This window comes from Siphateles boraxobius, unplaced genomic scaffold, assembly GCF_051911475.1.
Source record: "Siphateles boraxobius isolate OS27281-9 unplaced genomic scaffold, OSU_SipBor_1 16, whole genome shotgun sequence".
Taxonomy (NCBI): Eukaryota; Metazoa; Chordata; class Actinopteri; order Cypriniformes; family Leuciscidae; genus Siphateles; species Siphateles boraxobius.
Genome location: NW_027508766.1, coordinates 7,050,115 through 7,074,472, shown reverse-complemented (window position 1 = coordinate 7,074,472; position 24,358 = coordinate 7,050,115). Strand labels below are relative to the sequence as shown.

Here is a 24,358-nt window from a genome sequence, read left to right as displayed (position 1 = left end):
GACTTTGTCATTTAAGCTATGCATGAAGCACAGATTTTTTTTGTCTCTTGAGTTTTCATTTTTAATGCAATATATATATATATATATATATATATATATATATATATATATATATATATATATATATATATATATATATATATATATATATATATATATAATTTTTTTAAATTAATTTAAATGGAATTTATTTGCATTTTTAGTTTAAACTGAACACGTACCCACTCGTGTGACAGCCTAACATATGCTAATATCTCTAGGCCTACTTTATTTTTGGAAGAAAAAAAAGTCAAGCACATAGACCTATATTTTAATTGTAGTGACTGAAGAGGATGCCATATATTACTAAAATTTATTTTTTTATTTTTTTGTTTACTATTATTATTGTATTTTAAAAAGCTATTTTCTTCGCGTTATTTATAAACGATGCCCCATAACGGGTTAAGTAACGAAAAATGTGTCTTAATGGCTTTAGTTAAAGTTAACTAAAATAGGTCTGTAACTCTGGTGGTGCTACCTAACTAAAAATGCTGTCTCGGTGTGCACCTCCTCAGATACAACCTGAGTGTTGAGATGCCACATCTACTGTTGTAGCTAACGTTACTCTTCACGGCAGGTCGCCATATTAAACTTGACGGAATCAGCGACGGTCCGCGGCTGGGATCGCGAGGGGCCCCTCTCCAAAACAAATCCTTAAACACTTCTTTATTCCCCTTATTCACCCGAGAATCATTTATGCATCGGACTGAATAATCCAGTCTGTTCTCAGACAGGAGTCTGGGAAGGAGGTTTTATTTATTGTGTTTGAGAGATGAGTAATTTGACCCAGCGGAGCTCTGGCCTGGTGCAAAGGCGCACCGAGGCTTCGCGCAGCGCGGCAGCCGCAGACAGAGAGCGCGGATCCGGCGACGAGGACTACGAGCCCCGCCGAGTAGACGAGCAGGACGACGACGACAGCGGCGATGCCAAGGAAACCAGACTGACCCTGATGGAGGAAGTACTGCTGCTGGGCTTGAAAGACCGTGAGGTTGTTGTTGTTTTGCTTTTTTTAGTAACGTTAGTTGTCTGTTCTTATCTCTCATCATCACTCACCACGATCGCGTGCTTCATAGTTTATATTTGAGCTCTTTAAAGAAAGATGCAGCTGGAAACAATCTGTTTTTTTTAATTTAAAAAACTCATTTTCTTTTCTAAATTGATGACGTTTTGAGTCAAAAGCAATACATATAAGCAAAAACAATATTGCTGTGATGCAATGTAGCTTTTAGCTTGCCTTGACCTGCAGTTAAGTTCTCTCGCTGACCCATCTGACTGTCGAAACAAATCGACATTGCGTAAAGAACATAGTTTAAAATACCGAGTTATGCCTTTAACTGTTTAATACTTCAATTATATACCGTTTCCAGTAGCAAATGGTAACCATTGTGACATTAAGATGCTATGACATTATCATGTCATATCAACACGAAGCTCAGTATCATGGTTTCAGATACAGTGCTGCTTTAAGAAACCAAAATGTGAAGCAGTTGTTTATTATTACGATTTATAATTGCAGTACGAATTGATATAGTTGAAATGCCTTCATCGCCCACTGAGATTCTATTGACACTAGTCACCCACGTTGTACACATTCTAACAAAGTATGTACATCCAAACTCACAACAAGTGTTTTGGATAAATCCAAGGTTTATTAGTCTTTTTTCTTTGTATAGTTTTCCTTTTGATGCGAATCTGAAACTTGAAACCTCAGTTTATATAAATCAAATCAACAATAAGGAAAACATCCAAAGTGGTTTGATAACCATTGTTTTAAGCTTCATCAAATCATTTGTTTGGACTGCCAAATGTCAAGACATTTTTACTCTAAATTAGATAATACAGTTATGGATAAAAAGTAGTTTTAAAACAATAAATTAACATCTCTCACTGAGTTAAACATCCAATTCCTTTTGTTTTACTTGTTAATGGGCAAGTAGCCTACATTCTGTATTGTTTAGTATTTAGTAAGTTGTAAGCTAGTACGAATTCTGATCATAACCATTCATTGGGAGGGAGGTCACCAACATGGAGGATCTGTTTGAAAAGTGCACTCCATGAAATTATGTAGAACTTTCTAATCCATCATCACACAACTCTGTAATAATTCTTTATTTTCAGTTGACTCATGAATTTTTTTTTTAAATGAAGTAAGACCAGATCTAGTTTTAGAATTTTGTATCTCTTTCTCGCCATGAATACAGGTCCTTCTCAAAAAATTAGCATATTGTGATAGTTCATTATTTTCCATAATGTAATGATAAAAATTAAACTTTCATATATTTTAGATTCATTGCACACCAACTGAAATATTTCAGGTCTTTTATTGTTTTAATACTGATGATTTTGGCATACAGCTCATGAAAACCCAAAATTCCTATCTCAAAAAATTAGCATTTCATGAAAAGTGTCTCTAAACGACCTATTAACCTAATCATCTGAATCAACTAATTAACTCTAAACACCTGCAAAAGATTCCTCAGGCTTTTAAAAACTCCCAGCCTGTTTCATTACTCAAAACCGCAATCATGGGTAAGACTGCCGACCTGACTGTTGTCCAGAAGGCCATCATTGACACCCTCAAGCAAGAGGGTAAGACACACAAAGAAATTTCTGAACAAATAGGCTGTTCCCAGAGTGCTGTATCAAGGCACCTCAGTGGGAAGTCTGTGGGAAGGAAAAAGTGTGGCAAAAAACGTGCACAACAAGAAGAGGTGACCGGACCCTGAGGAAGATTGTGGAGAAGGACAGATTCCAGACCTTGGTGGACCTGCGTAAGCAGTGGACTGAGTCTGGAGTAGAAACATCCAGAGCCACCGTACACAGGCGTGTGCAGGAAATGGGCTACAGGTGCCGCATTCCCCAGGTCAAGCCACTTTTGAACCAGAAACAGCGGCAGAACAGCCTGACCTGGGCTACAGAGAAGCAGCACTGGACTGTTGCTCAGTGGTCCAAAGTACTTTTTTTGGATGAAAGCAAATTTTGCATGTCATTCGGAAATCAAGGCGCCAGAGTCTGGAGGAAGACTGGGGAGAAGGAGTCCAGTGCTGCTTCTCTGTAGCCCAGGTCAGGCGCTTCTGCCGCTGTTTCTGGTTCAAAAGTGGCTTGACCTGGGGAATGCGGCACCTGTAGCCCATTTCCTGCACACGCCTGTGTACGGTGGCTCTGGATGTTTCTACTCCAGACTCAGTCCACTGCTTCCGCAGGTCCCCCAAGGTCTGGAATCGGTCCTTCTCCACAATCTTCCTCAGGGTCCGGTCACCTCTTCTCGTTGTGCAGCGTTTTTTGCCACACTGTTTCCTTCCCACAGACTTCCCACTGAGGTGCCTTGATACAGCACTCTGGGAACAGCCTATTTGTTCAGAAATGTCTTCTTGTGTCTTACCCTCTTGCTTGAGGGTGTCAATGATGGCCTTCTGGACAGCAGTCAGGTCGGCAGTCTTACCCATGATTGCGGTTTTGAGTAATGAAACAGTCTGGGAGTTTTTAAAAGCCTGAGGAATCTTTTGCAGGTGTTTAGAGTTAGTTAGTTGATTCAGATGATTAGGTTAATAGCTCGTTTAGAGACACTTTTCATGAAATGCTAATTTTTTGAGATAGGAATTTTGGGTTTTCATGAGCCTTATGCCAAAATCATCAGTATTAAAACAATAAAAGACCTGAAATATTTCAGTTGGTGTGCAATGAATCTAGAATATATGAAAGTTAAATTTTTATCATTACATTATGGAAAATAATGAACTTTATCACAATATGCTAATTTTTTGAGAAGGACCTGTATAGCCAGGGTAGCTGGCATGGTGTTAAACTACAAACAAACAAATGTAGAACTTTCTAAATGTGGGTTTTATTGGTTGTTACACTCCTAGATGCTACCCACAAAGGTAGAATACTTCAGTTTAAGAGGGAAGGCCATAAGTATTTTGTGTGTAAAATTTTGGGGATTTACAAATATAAATGTTCTTAATAAAGGGAAACAGGCAAAGCACCTAAATTAGCCAGTTTGGTGGATTGACCGACCCTTAATTAAGGTTTAGTAAAAAAAATTGTCTGGCCTTTGTAGTTAGATTTTGGTTGAGCAAGCATTTGACAGGGCAGTGTTACTGAAGACCACTCTCTTTACAGCTTATTTATATTGAATTACTGCCTACTTTAATTTATGATCTCAACAAGAATGGCTTTTGGGTACCATTTAAAATTAATTGTGGCTTATAGAAAAATGGCCAGTGTTTTACTCCGGCAATATGTCTTGGAACAGCGGGTTTCTGGTTGTTTTACATGTCTAATATAAGGTTTTGGAGTTTGATGGTTTGATTGATCAATGGTTACTCAAGAGACACTGTCAACACATTTGTATACACACTGCAATCAAATTGTAAAAAAAAAATTATCTTGACCTTTCAGACCTGAAATCAGAGATTTCTAACGAATTGACTTTTAGATTGATAGTGTCTTTCCCTGTTGTCATGTTAAGATGTTTATGATCATTTCAACATCTTACATTGATCCTGGAAGTGTCATACTTCTGTACATTTTTTTCAGTTTCGCAGGAGTCTTCCTTGTGTTTCTAACAACAGTACATTGTTTTGCCCAAGAGCAACACAGAAGGTTTTTAAATCCAGAGGGAGCATTCCTGTCGCTTGTTCACAAAGCTTTCCTTTGGGTTTTAGATTACTGCCATTTTCAGTCATTGAATATCATGTCGAGGCCTCACTAAGATTTGCTTGTCTGTATGGAAAGTTGCAGAAAGGTTAAATGGATTAACATGTAGCGTGTTCCAACTTCCAGGTCTACAGTTTGCTCATGCTTATGGTTTGCAGTTGGCAACAAATGTAGAAGTTTAAACATTGTCAAAAAAATAATCTGTAAAATTTTAATAAATTCTGGCTATTGGTTATGTTGCTTGGTTCTGGGAGAATCTCACAGAACCTGTCTGAAACATGCCTCGGTCATATTCCATACCAAGGTCAAAAGAAAGAAAATAAATGAAATGTATTTTTGGACCTTTGAGATTTTTTTTTTTGATTCATGCATGCTCAATTGTCATGAAAGTAATGTCACATTATTATTATTATTATTATTATTATTATTATTATTATTATTATTATTATTATATTACATTAATGTATATTTTAGTAATGTGAATTTGGCGAGGAAATGTGTTTGACATGAAAAAAAAAACTTTAAATGGAGGCAATGTTTTGCATAAACACTTTGTTACCAAAGAAACCACCTACTGTGAGAGGGTGAATTTACATTTTCATTCAGTCCGTATTCTGTTTTTGTTTTGTTTTGGTGTCTAATGTAACACAATTTCACAAATCTAAAGTCAGACCATTCTGTTTTTGCCTGAAATTATGCAATCTAATTCAAAAACAACTGCTCATGCTACGTGTGTAGCATCTTTGTTTTGATCGTGATTAAAATGCAGTGGTTGTTCCTCTAATTTCAAATGGCTACTGATATTTTTTGTTTAAGGCCAGTTTGTCTGTTATAAAGCAAATGAACAACAAATAAATTTGTTTAAACAAAGAAAAAAAAATCATCAACCAGTATTGGAATCAGACAATTTGCTTATAAAAAAAGAAATCGGAATCTAAATCGGCCATGAAAAATCATGATCGGTGTATCACTAATTAAGAGATGGCAACCCGTAATGTCCTACTCAGAGCTGTTTACATCATCGGAATTATGTGTTTCTATGCCAGCGCTATCAATGACGAAATTAATCTGCAGCAGTCGGGTGTTACAAGTCAGAGCTCTAAGTTGTTTACGTTCATTATTGTTATGTTCTTTGACACATGAGGTAATTTAACGTTGTCTCTTTGTGATGCTTTGCAGACTCTGCTCTGGCTTTGCGCTTTCATGCATTTAAAAGAGGCATGGCTTTGGAAAGAGGTCTCTGAAGGGAGGGTGGGATACTCTTAAAACTAGCTTGCTATTTCTAGACTATCTGAAATTGCTTATCCCACCTGTAATGGTTTTAATTATTTTATTTTTGTATATTTTTTAATGTTTGTTACTCAATACTTGTATTTACTACAGTAACAAGCAACTAAACCAAACCTTACACCTGTAATATCTCCATATTGTTTATTTTACACAATATATCTATTTGTGTAAAAGACATTCAAATTGTGACCATTGTTTGTCTTTCTTTTGAGTCTTGGGTGAAATGTGACCTGGATACCTGAACATTTTCTGATTTTTGTACCAGATTGCATGTCTAACCACATTGAAACCACAAAAAGGTGAGGAAATGTATCATAAGATAATATTAAAATAAGCACTGGTCTACTGTGACGTAACTCAGGAGTAAATGAAGGGGCTATTTTGCATATGGTTAATCTCCTCCAACAGTTGTGACTGTGCCATGTTTAAATACAGCTGCCTTTTCCCACTGAGCCATTATCATGAGTGTCTGCTTGTGTCTCAGCTCTTACTCTGGCTTTATGTTGTTGTCAGAGCACAAAGTACATCTAGTGTACTCACAGGACAGAGGACTTGCGCACAGTGTCAACAAGAAAACTATGACCAACCTTTCCTGAGTTTGAGTGTTGTGTTGTTTAGATAACAAGCAATGTTGTCTAACCTGCCACAGCAAAAGCAAACCAGAATGATCCAATCAATTCCCAATGGACAAAATCAAGTCCTGTCCTAATTTTTTTATTAATTGTTTTGCGTATTCTAGTTTCACTCCTCGGATACACATCACAATTGGGAAGAAAATACAATGTAAATGCAACTCTTTACTGTCACTTCATTTATTTGAAAGTATTAATGAAAGTATTAATTTCTTTCAGATTAAAAAAAATCGTACTGACTCCAAACTTTTGAACAGTAGAGTAGGTCTTTAAAGTATAAAGTAGTTCTTAATATGAGCTATTTTTTAATAAACCAAGCACAGTTTCGGCTGAACTTGTTCCCCACGCACTTTTGTTGTATGAAAAAGCAGCTTTGACATTTGATGATTCTTTTTAAGTTCCACTAGAAATAAAAAATAAAATTAGATTCAAGCCATGTTCGTGTGTAGTATGTTATCAGCACACACCTACATGCTTGAATCTCATGTTTTTTTGCTTGTTTTTGTTCTGAACAATTTCAGTAGGGATGCACTGAAATGAACAATCTGGGCCGAAACCGAAAATTCTGGATGCACTTGCCCGAAAACCGAAACCGATTTTTTTTTTTCTTATTAATGAACATTTTTCTTATTTTAAATTATTATTATTTTTTATTAGACTTTTAATTAATCAATAATTTTCTGAATCTGAATGTAAAAAATACAATAAAAAAACACTTTTATTTAAAGTAACAAAAAATGGACAGAAAATAGGCCCATATTAAAATATTATTAAATATCAATATATTAAAATCAATATACAGTAGTCAACATTTGAAGTGGATCAAAACCTTTCATCAAAGTTATGCATGAATTTTGAACAATACCCACTCTTGTATTAGGACAACTTTGATCCACTACTGTATTATTCTTTATTCAGTTCTATGCAACCGAATCAGGTTTAACAGATTATTATCAAAAGAAAGTATTGTCTTAGAAAGATATCGTGCACGCAGAAAGTATAACACTAGCTTAAAGGCCCATTGAAGTGCCGTGGAACTTGCAGCTGTGTATGATGCGTTGACGTCGTTTCCACTGAAACGGGAAGCTAAGGCGTAACATTGAATGGCTCCTCCCCCTTTTCAAATTGCCAATAGCATTTAGTTTACCTCACAGACTGCAAGTTGTACTTGACAGCATCATGGAAGCAAATCCGTAAATGCAAATTTTGTCATTGTTTTGGAACACACCAGCTTATTCATAACCTCAAGGCTAACATATTCATATTAAAAGCTAACAAACTTACGTTTTGATTTCAGGGGGCCTTTAAGAGCGCGCACGCACTGAGCGCAACATTGAGCACACATGGAACGTAGAGTGCAAACTGATCGCTGAACACGGAGAGGAAGGGCAGGATGCCATATTTTCGGCTAATATTTTCTGCCTTTTTTTCTCTTTCGGCCAAAAACCGAAAGTTACATTTTTGACTGATTATTTTCGGTGGCCGAAATTTCTTAATTTTTTTTTAATTCTTAATTTTCTTAATTTTTGTTTTTAGAACTTTTTAAACTTACAACATATAATGATTAATTAAGTTATTATTCCTGTTGATGTATTCAAAATGATTGACTTGATTATTTTCCCATTATGCATCACTCCAGGGTTTTGCATGTGCTGAGCAAAGTTGCCTGTGTTGCCAGTGCCTTAAAAGAGGCCTGTTGTTTCCCAGTTGTGGCCTCTGGGATAGGAAGGCTGGACCTTCACAAAGCAGGCCTTGTTAGTGCTGGAAGAATCCATCGCTCACTTCATCCACTGCTGAACATGACACTGCAGCAGATGGAGCTGGAAAAATTAAAATGAACATTATAATTATCCCTCTGTGTTGGGGAAAATTCCCCATTTTATTTAATATATTTAGTTCAAGTATTAAAATTAGAATTTCATTGTCCACACCCCACAGGAGGTTGAACTGGCATGACAGCAGGAGAAATTTACTGAATTGCAATTCAAAGAAATGCAATAGTTACACAAATGTATTACTCCAATAAGTTTATTATTATTACTATTTTGACTTTTTTTTTCTGGCATGTAGTATACATTTTCATTTCAGCTGATTAGACAAAGTTAAAATACCAGGCATTGTTTTTACCTCTTCCGTTTTACCATACAGTACCACAAAATGTTCACTATGTTTTCAGATAACTCTAAGGAACTGTTTACACGACACCATTTTTAACTAAAAAGTAAAACTGTTGCATTTTGGCCATTTATTTACACGTCAACGACATATTGGGAGCCTGAAATGCAAACTTTTAAAAAACGGCTTTCAAAGTGCAAGTTTTCGAAAATGATTCCATTATTTTCTCCGTGTAAACTACAAAAACGTGAATTTGTGAAGACTGTGACGTCATGCGTATTATGTCTTCAGTCTATAGGCGTGTAGGTTTTCTTTACCATGTAACATCGCCAACTACTGGACTGGCAGCATAACAGTGTTTTTAGTCGTATTCGCTGATCTGTGTGAACGAGGATCGTTTTGACAACGTTGTCACCCTAAAAACAAAAAGTTGTGACAAAAATTGGGGATAAATTAGAGTATTTTGGGAGTTTTGAAAATGAAATTTACATATTTTTGTCGGTGACTTTTCAAACTTTATTAATAAAGATTATTAATATACAACTTTATCAATCTTCCCTATATTTTGTGTGATAACATGTTTATACTGCAATTAATTCTTTGTTAAATTCACATTTGAATTACAGTTCTTTTTTCACAAATTACAATAAAACCATTTTTAGGATTTGTGTCTTATTTTTGCAGACATAAATTAGATCCTTGTGTGATGATGGGTCTTCACACAAAACAACTGGAGTCCATATTAGCAGTGTTTATCATTTTGAGTCATCTGTAAACTGTTTAGAAATTGTTTCTTTGTTCACAAACCATTTGGATGGAAGTTGTATAGCTGCACTGAAGTTCTGAACCTTGATGGGGCATTTGTACTGACTTTCTTGGTTTTGTTTATGTGTAAGGGCTACACCTCCTTCTGGAATGACTGCATTTCATCAGGCCTGCGGGGCTGCATGCTCATTGAGCTGGCCTTACGAGGGAGACTGCAGCTGGAGGCCTGTGGCATGAGGAGGAAAAGCCTGCTTACCCGGAAGGTAAGACAAACTGTTCAGCACGCTGGAAATGATCATACGATAGGGAGACGCTTCCTGTTTTGGATGCTTCATTCAGCTGTGTTCACTTGGTACACACATTTAAAGGGTTAGTTCACCCAAAATCAAAAATGCTGTCATCTTTTACTCACCCTCATGTTGTTCCAAACCTCTGTGACTTTTTAGAAGAAGATATTTTGAAGAATGTCGGGATCCCATTGACTTTCATTGTATGGACTAAAAAGAAAATACAGAGACACGTTTTTAAAAATATCCTCCCAGAACGTCATTTAAACATTCCAGATGTATTAGGCTATACTGATGGTACAGGTTAAGTTGCACAGGTTTCTACAAACACAGCTGGACTGACCAAATTCAGATGATATATTCTTTATGTGCTTGTAGAATTCAGCACCCTGGTGTCATTGCATTTACAGTTGTGTAGGACACTTTCTACCACAAGAGGGAGCACTTTGATATTAATTGTGTGTCAGGACAAGAGGCCACTTTTTGCGGTTGGTGTTGGCTGTTGGAAGTGAGAACTTTTATTATTAAACCGGGCTCAGATGTATCCCTGGAAAATGCATTAGATGTAATACATGAATTAAAACTCTTTGGTCTTCAGTTGAAGTAGTTCATCTCCTTCACATGATTTTGCCCTCATGATTTCTCTGCATTGATGTCAGTGGTGCTTTTGTGTAGTATAATGTTTTAATGTTTTCAGTGACATTTCTCTTCTCCTTTTTCTTAGATTATATGTAAGTCTGATGCTCCAACTGGGGACGTGCTGTTGGACGAGGCTCTAAAACACATAAAAGACACTCAACCGCCTGAAACCGTGCAGAGCTGGATAGAGTTGCTCAGTGGTGAGTAACCACAGATCATTTGAGATCTGATTTTTTCCCCTAATTTCTTCAGTAATACCAAACCAAGAGCAGCATAAATATTAATATATAAACGCTTACACTCTAAAAACTTAAACTCGTAATTAATTATTATTATTTATAGTGGTTATGTATTGATTATATTATACTGCTGTCCAAAAGTTTTTAAATGTTTTTTGAAAGAAGTCTCTAAAGCTTACTATGGCTGCATTTGTTTAATCAAAAATACAGTAAAAACTGTAATATTTTGAACTACCATTACAATTTATAATAACTATTTGCTATTTAAATATATATTTAAAAATGCAATTTATTCCTGTGATGGCAAAGCTGAATTTTCATGATCCTTCAGAAATCATTCTAATATACTGATCTGGTGCTCAAGAAACATTTCTTATTATTATCAATGTTGATGAATTATAAAGTTCAAAAGAACAGCATTTTATTTAAAATAGAAACCTTTTGTAACATTATAAAAGTCTTTACTGTCACCTTGGATTAATTTAATGCATGGTTTCTGAATAAAAGTATTATAAATCTTTTGAACAATAGTGTAATTACATTACATGGAATTGTATTAAATTGAACAATTTTAACCATTGCTACCTGCTAAATATACTCTGCCTGGTGCGCATAAAACATCTGGATCCAGACTCGCTTTGGTCCAATGATCGAGAGAGATTTCTGGTACCTACTGTGACTATGAGCTCAGTTGGAAATGTCTCAGTATGGAGAGCCGAAGGGTCGAAGGGTGAGATCAAAGCGCCTGAGAGAAGGAGCTGCCATCCTCGTTTAGAGAATGTATAAAAATGTGTTCAGAATTCGATAAGAGCCATAAATTACTCCAGGCTGATGACTAGCAAATGCTTGAGCACAGCCTGCTTTGATCCTGTGCTGTCTGTGCTTCTCTGCTTCACCAACTGAGCTGGTGGTACTCGCTCAAGGGACTCTAGCATGACTTCTGCATTCCAAATTCCTGTCTGAAACTTGTGAAAAAATCAAAACGGCGGAAATCTAGACAAAAACATATTATATTACATATTACATTAATTATGTAATGAGCCTGTTGGAGCAGCTATCAATAAATGGGATTATACTCTTGAAAAAAAGTGTTTACCCGAATAGGAATAGGAATGCTCAATATACCAGTGAATTATAAAAAAAAAAAAAATGTTTTAGTGGTAGTAGTTTTTTTACATAGGTATTGGTCGATATTAGATATTTAAAGGGATAGTTCACCCCAAAACTGAAAATTCTCATTCATCATCTACTAACCCTCAAGTTGTTCCAAACCTGTATAAGGTTCTTTCCTCTGTTGAACACAAAAGAAGATATTTTTAAGTAACCAGACAGTTGACGGTAGCCATTGAGTTCTATGGCTACCATCAACTGTCTGGTTACCAACATTCTTCAAAATGCTCATGTATCCTTGTTTTTACATTTAGATTACCTTTGCTGTCATCTAATGCTCAGTTAAAGTTAATCAATAAAAGCACTAATACATTTAATGACACTGTTAAATTTAATCATTCTCAAAATGAATATAATTTTTTCATACAGTACATTTAATATTGTTATGCCTAAATACACTTGCATTTGAATACTTGCATTTTTTTTGTTTATTTAATTTAATTAGGCATAATGTAAAATTATTACATTAACTGTTTATCGGTTATTGGCCCTAATAAAATCAATAACAGCTTACTGAAATTGACTAGAATTATAATTATTGTTATAAATGAAGGGTTGCACCATAATTCTAATTATAGACTTATGTCTAACAGCTTTGCCATTAAACAGAATAGAAAATAGCATTTTTTAGAATAGTGAAGTCCATTCAAGTAACACACTCATATCTTTCTTCTGAATTCACCTTGTGCTGCTGTTGTCAAAGGAGTGATGAAATCTTCTTTATTTACATTTCTGGTTTAATACATTCCTAAAAACTCCTTATTCCTAAAATAAATGTAATAAATGTTGACAGCAACTGCACAAGGTGCAAACAGGCCTGATTTGTTCCACCTCTGTCCTTCACAGTGACATGTCTCAAATATACAGGCCTTATGGGAGCTGTACCTCTTACGCCAGACTTTTAAAAGGCTGCCACAGTGCCTTTTCTGTCAGTTTTTATTATTTTCGTGATACTTTTTGGTATTGTAAGTTGTAGCCATAGCAAAAAAAAAATCATCATGTATCACAAATCTGGGAAAGAAAACCTCTACTATTATACTAGGGTCACAAATTGTAAGTATTTCAGTAGTTTAGTTTAGTTTATTTAAGAGTTTGACAAGGCAGGATATTGAAGGACAAAACCCTGAAATGTATCAAACAGAACACATACTCAAGACAACCGTATATACCTAATTAAAAAGTACAAAAACCTGAAATACATCAGGCTTCATACAAGCAGAACCTGCAAGTTATTTATAAAACAGTTTAAGAGCACGTGGAATAAAAGAAAGTTCATGTCTTTTTGATTTACTCCTGGGCACAATAAGTTCTCTACGCTGCCGTAGTAGGTAAATAGGTGTTGGAGCCACAGACAGGAAACAATGCAGTGGTGATGAACTGTCCTTGAGTAGTTTTGTAAAAGTACGTATAGTGGCCCCATCACGCCTCTCACTCAGTGATGGGAGAGAAGAAGTTGGAACACCTATTATCCGACAGCAACGTTTTTGGACCCTTTCCAACTCATCAGAGAGACCTTTTGGTAGTCCACCCCATACTGGACTAGCGTACTCAAGAACTGGCCGTATAAATGTCAAATATATTTTCATTAAAACATCACATGGAAGACCCGCGTTTTTAGCAACACAGAGATAGTGGATTCTAGGACGCACCTTCGAAATCATGTACTTAATGTGTGCGCCCCACGACAGATCAGAAGAAATTTGAACTCCAAGTAGTTTAAAGGTGGAAACTCTGCTAATTAGATGTCCTGATATTACAGGAGAGGAAGGGCAGGGAATGTTTTTGTCTTTCCTGGCGCTAATGACCATGTCCACTGTCTTACCTCCATTCATTGCCAATGAAAATTCATGTCCCCATTCCGCCACTGAATCCAAAGCCTTCTGTGTTAACCCTGGTAAGGATCCCATTAAAAATTCAGTGATTGTTAAATCATCGGCATATTTCACCGGGATTACTGAAGGAGGCAGGCGGGAATCCAAGCTGTTTATGGAGATTACAAAAAGCAGAGGGGATAGAAGTCCCCCCTGGGGAACACCAGCTGAAATTGGGTAGGAGTTAGACACACAGGAGCCCCACTTCACCTTTTGCTCTCTGTTACTCAGATAGCTCCTTACGCTGAGCCAAAGTGGACGTCTGACATTCATCTCAGCTAAAGCATAAAGCAGTTGACAATGATCAACTGTGTCAAAAGCTTGAGTAAAATCAACAAAAACAGCATGAATGTCCAATTTAGGATTGCTATTGAGTGCTTCATGCCAGTATTGCAGAATATGAATCAGTGCAGTGTCAGTGGATCTGTTTGCCATGAAGCCATGTTGTGATGGTTGAATTTTAGCAACTGTATCCTCCAGAATGGCATCTCTGAGGATTCCTTCATACACTTTTCCAACACAGCTGAGTAGTGAAATCTGCCTATAATCTGTTGGAAAACTGGGCTTTGTTTTTTTGGGAACAGCCTTGACCATAGCCTCCTTCCATTGTTTTGGAAAAATATTATTTTGCAAGCACATGTTAAAGATATCACATAGTACCGGTGCCAGCTCCTCATGAAAGGTCTTTAACATCCAAGGAGGGATGCCGTCAGGACCAGCAGCCTTTGCTGCCTTCACTTTGCGAAGTCTAACCTTAACTTGTCCAATACTCAGAAGAGGTATACTACAATTGGATAACTTGCAGGTAACCTCTTCCTCAGATGGTGAAATGTGACTTGCATGATCCCACACAGAAGCAAAGTGCTTTGCCAAGTTGTCACACTCATATTGCATGATGTTATGATCCTGAGACACCATGTCACTCTTATCTCCTTCCATCCCCATTAATGCCTTCACAGACTTAAACCATTGTTTAGGCTTAGTGCTTTGCAGTTCCTCGACCTCATGTATATAGTATTGTTTCTTTGCATTCTTGATTTTTTGGGCTATAATTGTTTTTAGTTTACTGTAAGTTGTTTTGTTCCCAGAACAGAAAGCAAGCTGTCTGTCTTTTATCAGATTCTAAATTTGTATGGTCATCCAGGGTTTATCATTATTTGTGATAGAGACTTTCTTAAATGGAATTGTTTTATCCAAGATAGACCTGATCGTAGAAGTGAAGGCACTAACCTTAGCCTCAGGGTCCGTAGCCTCAAGAATGTGAGAAAAGTCAGTAGTATTCATGAGAAGGCCCAATTGCCTATTTGTTTCAGGGGTACGCTTTCTACAAATAATGTGCTTAATAGGTTTGGTAGGCCAATTTCCAGCATTTAACAGAATAGTCTCATGGTCAGAGGAGCCAACAGGAGGCAAATGCTCTGGTGACTCATACATGCAGGAAATGTTAGTGGAGATTGAGTCTAATTGACTGGTCTTTCTTGTTGCTCCAGCCACTATCTGTTTCAGACCATGTCTGCTGCAGATGGTTTCAGACTTGTATTTATTTGTATCACCAAGAATGGCAATTGCGGCCTGCTGGTAGTGGCATTCAATATTTCTAAGGCAGCGATCCAAGTACTGGGTGATTATTAAGTCAGGTTGGGCCGTTGCTGAAGAATGTGGGGAAAGGTACAGCACAGCGGCAATAATACAACTTAACCCTCGAGGAAGACGACTGGGACGTAGCCAGACCCACAATGCCTCAAGTTTGTCTTCTTCTAGGTGAGTCAGTCGAGTCTGAGTGATGTTTTCATCGACATACAAAGCGACTCCTCCTCCCCCACTGCCCTCACGATCCCGTCGATGCATTGTATATCCAGGTAGAGTTACATTTGAGTCTGGGATATCAGCATTTAACCAGGTCTCTGATACAGCAATAACTGCTGAGTTATTATTCACAGCTATACTGTACAGCTCATCGCACTTGTAGCGTAAGGAGCGCACATTGGAAAGTAGAAAACCAGGCATGATTGGCTTTGATTTATGTTGGTTTGTCTTAATATAAATCAGGTTCCTAGGATGGTAGCAACAGTCATAAGTAAGCAGGCTTAGCTCAGTCAGCTTATTCTTAACATCCACTGTAGTCCCACAGAACGAAGGACGATTTCCAACAATTGTACATATTGAGCGACTGTAATTTTTTCCAGCTTTCTTACCCCTTGGGCGAGATCTAAGTCGTAGAATCCCATTTTGCTGCAGGGTGGTTTTAACTTCAGGAGCCAAAGGGGATGCAAATCTTTTCAGACTTATTATAAGATGTAAATGATTCTTAAATCCGAGTTGTGTCATTATTGACTTGGGGAAAGACAGAGACATGTACTTGAATGGTTGCAGTGGAAATTTTCATCCATCCAGCCGTAGACGAGTAGGCCGCATTTTCCTTGAATCCATCAAATATCTTCTAGCAGTAATTCCATCCATAAGTCCTGACTTGCAGTTTAGGAATAAAATCACAACATTGAGTGATCGGTTTGTGCATTTCCAGACTATATTAAATAAACATTGTTTAAAAAGCTAAAAAAGGTAGGTTGCTGAGCAGCTCAAAATTCATGCGGCTGCCCTTAAAAGCGCCACCTAGTGACCTCTGTGTCATATTGAATCTGATAGTCATATTGAATCTGATAGATTGGTTCGATCTCTGTCCTTGTCAAATAAAGTGAATGTTAGTTGATGTCTGTGCTGAAAGTGCTTGTCTTTTGCAGGCGAGACATGGAACCCGCTGAAGCTTCACTATCAGCTGCGTAACGTCCGAGAGCGCCTGGCCAAGAATCTCGTAGAGAAGGGCGTCCTGACAACAGAGAAACAAAACTTCCTTTTGTTCGACATGACTACACACCCCCTTACCAATAATAATATTAAGCAGCGCCTTATTAAGAAGGTGCAGGAGGCCGTGCTGGACAAGTGGGTGAACGACCCTCATCGAATGGACAAGCGCATTCTGGCCCTTATATTCCTAGCCCATTCCTCTGATGTACTAGAGAACGCGTTTGCCCCGCTTCTGGATGACCAGTACGATCTGGCCATGAAGAGAGTACGGCAGCTGCTGGACCTGGAGCCTGAGGGCGAGAGCATGAAGAACAACACCAATGAGCTGCTGTGGGCTGTGGTGGCCGCCTTCACCAAATGAAGCAATAGAAAATAAAGCGGTTGGACTGGTTAAATCAGGTTTGAGAAGTGGTTGACCTGGTGCATCAAAATGCAGTCTTGGTTTTCTTTCCTTGTAGATATCTCCCTTCCTCCCTACTCTCTCTGCAAGATCTATCATTGGGTTTCTCTCTTTTGTTTGCCCGGTGTATTTTGTCCTTCTTTAATCGTTCATTTGAATGCAATTGGGTACTTTCTCACCATAGACTGTTGGATCATTTACATTTTGCATTGCGGCACAAAACGGCCTGTTTTTCATTGTTTTCTCGCCTGGATGTCCGTGTTGGGTACCTAACAGATCTTACAATGTTTTGTCATTAGTTTCATACATTTAATTGGAAATGATTCATTGTGACATAAGCTGTGTACGCCAAAGCAGTATCTGCGTATGGTAAGATACAACAGATACTTAAGAAAATAAAGCACACTGCCGTGCATCATTTTTTTTAATTTCAATTTGTTGTCAAAATTTGTTTTCATACTAATAATGGGGCCTGAAAAGAAACCAAAAAGGTAATCAAGGACTAAATCCTGTTGTGATAACATTTTAGTGGTTTCACACTACTGAAACAAAACAAAAAAACAACTGTGTTTTTAGAGAGGAGAAACAAAGTTCAGGCTGTCAGAGGACCTGTCAAGTATATTTACGGGGTGGATTATCAGCAATCTTTTATGACAGCTGTACCATTGCGATTCCTTCCGTTTGGTCCAGAAACGCCCCAAGAATGCTTCAAACTCTACCTCTTCACACATTTATTGTTGTGACTCCTCATTAGCTTTCTCTTGTGTTACTTATGAATTTCAAATACTTATATGTGCCTGAGATTGGTTACAGGATGCATGGCTCTCAAGGTGCAGGATGTACTGTAGCTCTTTGTGACGTGGCATTAATGGAGCTATTCAGAAAGCGTTTGTTACTCGGTTGCTCAGTAGTCTTCATACCTTTTGTATATGCCTACCAGAAACTAATTTGAGAACCACAAGATTTTAATAAGGGAATCTGTGTCCTCCCTTGCAAATAAAAAAACTTCTGTATGGCATACAGCTTCATTTTCTTTCAATATTTTTCTATTGATTTATGTGGAGGTAAGGGCAAGTCCTCAAGGTTTTAAGAGATGTGTTATGGAAATGTTTTGAATGTCAAAAGATTTAATTCATGTACTCACACTTCTAAACAAACATAGGATTAAAAAATATATAGAGTTTATAATGTGACTTTTATATGTAAGAGCAGATTCCACCGTTTTCTCGAGTCAGTATATTTTTGATAGTATTTTATTATCATTTGCTGATTGACATTGCATTCTGTCACAATCTAGTTAAATCTGTAAATAGTTTCTTATGTAATCATGCTGCTTACCACATGAGCAAACTCTGTATCAAACCTGTTCATTTTGCCTGGCATGTAAAAGCTTACACAAGCATGTCTTAATTTTGTTTTTACGCTATGAAAATCTTTTGAGAAAGCCTTCATTCAATCACCATATTCAAAAGTTGTTTTTTTTTGTCATTATGCTGATTTTTATTCAGTTTTATAGCAATAATTTAAATCAAAATGCTTTTGTTTTGTTCTTTGTTTTCTTCACAATGATGCTAAATGCTTGCTTCACAATAGTTAATTGTATGTAGCGATGGTCTGGGAAATCCACCAATTGTTTGGAAGAGTCGACTTATGGGATTTTCACTTGTCTGAAAAGTGTCTCGGAGTAAAAGACAATTAAGATCATGTGTGTAGCTTTAGGACTCACTATAAAGGGACCCCAATGTATATACTTTCTTATTACAATGAAATAAACTATGGTCTTGAAAGTGCCTCAAACATCATCTGTTATTTATTTTGTGAAAAAGTGCATACTTTTGATGCATCAGATTAGTTACATAGTGTTTTTGTTTTATTTGTCACACATGGGAGACAAATTTAGAAATGTAATCTGTGTACACAATGTCTTTTACATGAATGCATTTACATGCACTTTAAAAGTTAAATTTTTTTGTCAAAAACAATCTTTAGTTTTTTTCTCTGTAATCTGACTAACAGACATGCACCTCAAAAGTTGAGGGTAATTAGGATTTTTTGAAAAGTTATTGACACCAAGCTGTATTTATTTGATCAAAAATACAGTAAAAACAGTAATATTGTGAAATATATTTACTATTTAAAATAACTCTGTGTTAGTATATTTGCAAGTCATCCCTGGGATGGCAAAGCTGAATTTTCAAAGCCAAAGCCAGTCTTCCGTGTCACATAATCCTTCAGAAATCATATCTAATATGCTGGTTTGATGCTCAAGAAACATTGTTTATTATCAATGGTAAAAGCCATGATTATAGGCTACCATGATAACATTTTTTCAGGATTCATTGATGAATAGAAAGTTACTGCACCCTCAATGAATAAAAATATACATTTCTTTAAAAACTGACCACAAACTTTTGAATGGTAGTGGAGACAAAGTGATTGCAGCTCACCTTCATCCATGTCATACTACAGTTGGCCTCTGCATTGTGCATATTCTCTGAAGGACAGATGTAGGGACTATTTACTCTTAAAGTTAAGCATTTGAAACTTGTTAGTTATACCGCTGAGTAACACTCTTTATAACTACTTTATACAACTACTAATGAGCATTTCAGCTATTTAAGATGAGGTATGTTGGCTTGCTGACAGTTATATTTCATTTCATTCCATAGCATGAAAAAAATCATTACTATGATACTTGAAAAATAAAAACCCAAAGCTAAAATGCTTATTGAGAATGAGTTTGTGTTTACCCTGTTGAGAGGAAACAGATTTATTCCACTATATTTTGTGAGCAGGGTTTCTCTTACGTCAGGGTTCTTGTATTTACACACTTCTCATTTGGTCATTTTTCAATAAGTCTTTGAGTGGTATTTTTCCCATAGCAGTGGATGTTTGTTTACAAACAATATATGGTGTTGTTGAGTCTGGTCTATTCTTGTGCCTGGCCTGGTGTGCTGTCTGGTTTCAGCAGACGTTTGGCCAGCTGTGGTGGAAGGTTGTACCGTGTCTGCCTACGCAATAAGTGACGCATTAACATCTCAGCTGAGCTCATCTCTTAACGCTGAAAGTAATGCTCAGCCAAAGGGTCAGAAGCGAGCATAACACCTTCATCCTTCAATATGGTTGAAACGTGTTTCTCTGGCATTGTCAATGATGACTCATAGTTATGTAAAATTCTGTCTTTTCCTTAAAGGGAAAGCGCTTGACATGCATAAACTCACTTGGAAATGTTGAGGCTTGGAAGTGCTTAATTATGTTGATTTATCCAGTGATTAAAAATCAGTCTCTGCTGATATATATATATATAAACAGCTCACCCTGTTAGCTGACAGGATTCTGTTATACTTTGTAACTTTCTCAGAAAATTGATTCATAACTTCATGAAAATGTGATCAATCAGATTGACAGACTTGCAAGAATTGCTTAAACCAATGCTGAATTAAGTAAGCCGCAAATGTGATACTGGCTCCTGTTTGCATCCACAACTGATTAGCATAAGTATTTCAGTAAGACAGTAATAATGTGAGTTAACCAGTTAGCAGGAGACCTAGGCTACACAATATAAAACTCAAGACTAAGTATGTTGAACACCATCTTTCAAGAGCAAGCGGTTTGCGAATCCTGCATTGAACTCCGAGATTTGAGAAGCAGTCGTCAGAAAAATAAAGGGAACACAGCAAAAGTTTAGGATTATACTGCTGTGGTAAAGATGAATTTTAACGACTGCTTCTTCACATGCACGTCCTTGGGCAGGAAAAAAAAAACTGGCTTTACCTTCTCTTGTAGAGCACAGCGTCTTCTCGACATTATGCTATCCAGTATCCTCAGTAATCAGCTGCAGTGTTTGAGGTTCACGTTTTCCTTGGTGTCTGCGCGCGCAATAAGTGTGCGGGCAATATGCTAATGCTCCGTCTTGACGTCACAACGAAACGGCTTATGACTCGTTTGAAAAACGATTAATTTCATTGACTCAAGAGTCGACTCTTACTTTTGAAAGACAATAACTTTATATATGGTGCACTTTCAGATTTAAATCTTTGCAGGATGTTTACATTCACTTAGAGCTATTTTACACACTACATGAAAGGTTATTTTCAAAAATCCATAATGGGGCACTTTAACACGGCATGTTGTTACAAAGACTCTGAATATTATATACAATTAATAATGCAATAAATAAACAAGCAACAGAACTTGTTTATGATGGTTTTGTATAAAAGTTTCTTAGTTAAAATATATTAAAATAAATATCAAGGGACAGAATGGGCAAAGATGTCCATATGTCTTTTTAGCACTTCAAAGTTTGGGCATTTTTGTTAAAGTGTGTGTAGAACAGCAAACCTTTAATCATGTGTAAGTTACTAGAAAGCATGGAACAAAATCCCAAAGGGAAAAAAGTTTGGAAGGAAGAAAACTGTGGTCTGATCAATAGACTAAAGAGGAGTCTAAGCAAAGCACGTTTACCACAAACACCCGGGTAAAACCATACATCTCTATCAGACTAGATGGTGGCAGCAACATATTCTGGATTTGATTAAAGATTCATGTTCCAGCAGGACGATAAAGTACTCAGAAAAAAAGTATGGCTGAATGAATGGTTTAAATACACTTATAATTCTGGAATGGTTCCGATTGAGCTGAGACATTAATCCAATTGAATATTTTTAGGTATGACCTGAACATTGCTGCAAGCTAACACTTTCTAATTTGGCAGAGATGCAGTAAATTTGTGTTGAAGAATTGAGATGAGGAAAGCTCATGCAGACATAAGACGACTCATGTAGTTGCTACTAGAGGAATATGTGCAAAGCATGAATTTATAGTGGGTGATTGCTTTGTGTTGAATTTATTGTTTATTCAACATGCTAAATTTTGTAAGTATAACAAAATGCATAAAGAAAATCAAGGGGTGAGAGTTTTCGATGAATGTCTGTTCCATTTCAATAATTTTCTTTTATGATGAAATTTATCCCTCACATGCTGAAACGTCTGTCCTTAGCTTGGCAGGACCAGTGGTCAATCTGTGGGTGTCCAGCAGACTGAAAGTGCAACATTGTCTTCATGGTTAATTTCACTTCCCTTGAAATAATAAATGACCTAAAGGCACATAAGCGCCTCCCAAATCAAAACCACCTGGGCCCAAGAATGCCTGTGAGTCCATTGTTTCTATAGACTCCTGCAGTTGAAGAGAACAATACTTCATCTGCAGAACAGCCTTTTGAATAGTAGTAAAATAGTGAAATATTAATAGTAAAAAGTGCCATATTGAAGGGACTCAAAATCACAAATGTATGACTTACATACTTTCTTGCAGGAGCAAAACAAATAAATAAATAAATAAAAATGCAGGTCAATAAATAGCAAGTGTTCATTTTGGGGTGATATGAAACAATTGTAGTCAGGCAGAATTAAAGCTAACAAATCAACAGCCCTGTGTTACTCATAATATTTCTAATCACCATTTGAATCATAAACATGCAATTTTGTTTGAAAGCAAACAAAAATATTGGCAAGATTTTGTTCTGAGACATTTTTTTCCTGTTCGTGTTTGAAACAAACAGTGAAATTGCTTTAAGCCTGGACAAATAAATCACTTCATACATTTAACAGTTCCTCACAAAAGTGCTGGTTTTAAAAAGGTATTTTGTGTATTTAAATTTATAGGCATGTGATACTGAATGAGATAGTTAAAAGCAGGGCAAGTCTGATCTGAAAAGGAGTTAAGAGTCTTAAGCCTTTCAAAAAATACTTGTATGATCTGATTTGCCATGCCCAGACAAAACGCAGCTGGGGATTCCCAGAGGTTATGGTTCTGTATATAGCGCCAAAATGCACTTAGACCTATGTATAAATAAATATATTTTTACTTGAACAGAATCAGTTAGAAAAAACTAATCTGATTGAAATTGTTAATGATAAAACAGAGTATAACAGATTTACATTATAGTAGAATATCAACTGTTAGAACAAAAACAGAAAGTATTTACCCTTTAACAACACACAAGACAGACAGTGCTTAGACTAAGCCAGAATAAAGCCTTATCTCAATTAGGACATTTAAGTAGATTTTTACATTTTTCTTAGAAAAAAAAGCATTACTGGTGTGCAAATTGAGACAAAACATTGGCACTAACATATTTTAAGATAGCCTGTCAGTAAAAGTTGCTTTCAGTTAAAACAGCCCAAACATGCATTCCACTTGAAATATTTTAAAGCTTAAAACTGCTCTAAAAAGATAAATCTACCACAAGGCATTTAACAACTGCTCTGTGTTTACAGACAGATCCAGCAGCAGCAGCAGTGATGTCGCTCCGCCCACTCCCTGCGTCACTCCTCACGGCGAATCGCGTGCATGTGTTAAAACTAAGCCTTTACTGTTACTGCTGCATCCTTTGTGAAAGAGTTGTCAAAGGTGACCAAAAGGGTGGCGATTTTTTTTTTCTTTTTTTTCACAATAGCACAGACGAAAACAGCTCAGCTGTTAAATGTACATGCGGTACTTTTCTCATATCACTATAGGCGTTTCATGAGGATTCGACTTGTGAATGCAGCTAATGTCATTGATTTGGATTAACATTTCCTCTGGTCACGGAAATACAGTCTGCTAACACTTTTTAATGCAGTTTCACAGATGGTAAGTTTTATTTTATATAGTTTATAAGCTTCTCTGAACACCCCGATCCTCCCTTCACTGAACTTCTGTCGCATTTTTTCCTTGTGGCTGTGGTTGTGCTAAGACATCAGTGGAGAAAAAAATGTTGACTAACGGTTATCCATCCTGATTTATTCACACTGGGTTATTACTACCAAATGAGAGCAAGTTACTGTATCTATTATTATGATGAAAGAATCAGTTTTTTTTAGCCTCAACAAAGAAAGTTACATTTGTGAATATGAAAACTTTTAAAAAGAGTAATTTAACAGTCAGTTTTCAGCACTGGAAGTTAGTCTGAGCACTTAGCTAATTCATTTATTTATTTTTATTTATTCATTTATTTATTTTAGCTAAATAAAAAGGTTTACGCTTGATAAATAATGTTAAAATGATGTAGGCCTATAATTAGGTGAAATGGCATATCAGTCTGTCTTCTAGGGGGAAAAAAGGTTTTATTCTGCGTGGGTCGCCACCATGTTGACATCACATGACCAGTCATATTCATCATGCAGTTGAACTTAGTAATACGAATTGTTTTATAATTCTGTGATTAAACAACAAAACAAACAAACAAACAAACAAACAAAAAAACATGGCAGAGTCCACTCACCTATAATGATAATAATACAGAGAAACAATATTGTTGGCATCACTTTCACAACTCTGATGAAGGATAAAACATTGAGAGTCAGGGTTTGACATTAACTTTTTTTGCTCACCAGCCACTCTGGCTGTTGGTTTTCCAAAGTTACTAGCCACTCAGCATTTTCACTGGCCACAATTTTGTTGTTG

The 24,358-nt window shown here is 36.6% G+C and overlaps 2 protein-coding genes across 2 annotated transcripts in view; both read left to right on the top strand.

The window, feature by feature from the left end:
• Positions 1–473: 473 nt before the first annotated feature.
• Positions 474–18,708, top strand: golph3a (golgi phosphoprotein 3a). Its single transcript, XM_077231355.1, has 4 exons — positions 474–1,027; positions 9,632–9,763; positions 10,512–10,626; positions 16,448–18,708. Exons 1-4 carry the CDS (start codon positions 812–814, stop codon positions 16,870–16,872), a joined length of 888 nt encoding a protein of 295 aa, XP_077087470.1. The 5' UTR covers positions 474–811; the 3' UTR covers positions 16,873–18,708.
• A 4,539-nt stretch (positions 18,709–23,247) lies between these two features.
• pdzd2 (PDZ domain containing 2) overlaps positions 23,248–24,358 on the top strand; it is a 112,585-nt gene continuing 111,474 nt past the window's right edge. Inside the window, exon 1 of the mRNA XM_077231332.1 lies at positions 23,248–23,545. The gene's annotated coding sequence lies outside the window, so the exon portion shown is untranslated. The remainder of the gene's footprint in view (positions 23,546–24,358) is intronic.

Bases quoted from the DNA above. Each gene is read 5' to 3' on its own strand.
- golph3a (XM_077231355.1), top strand. From the start codon at position 812: ATGAGTAATTTGACCCAGCGGAGCTCTGGCCTGGTGCAAAGGCGCACC. The intron at 9,764-10,511 runs GTAAGACAAACT...CCTTTTTCTTAG, and splicing joins AAAGCCTGCTTACCCGGAAG to ATTATATGTAAGTCTGATGC. The intron at 10,627-16,447 runs GTGAGTAACCAC...TGTCTTTTGCAG, and splicing joins CTGGATAGAGTTGCTCAGTG to GCGAGACATGGAACCCGCTG.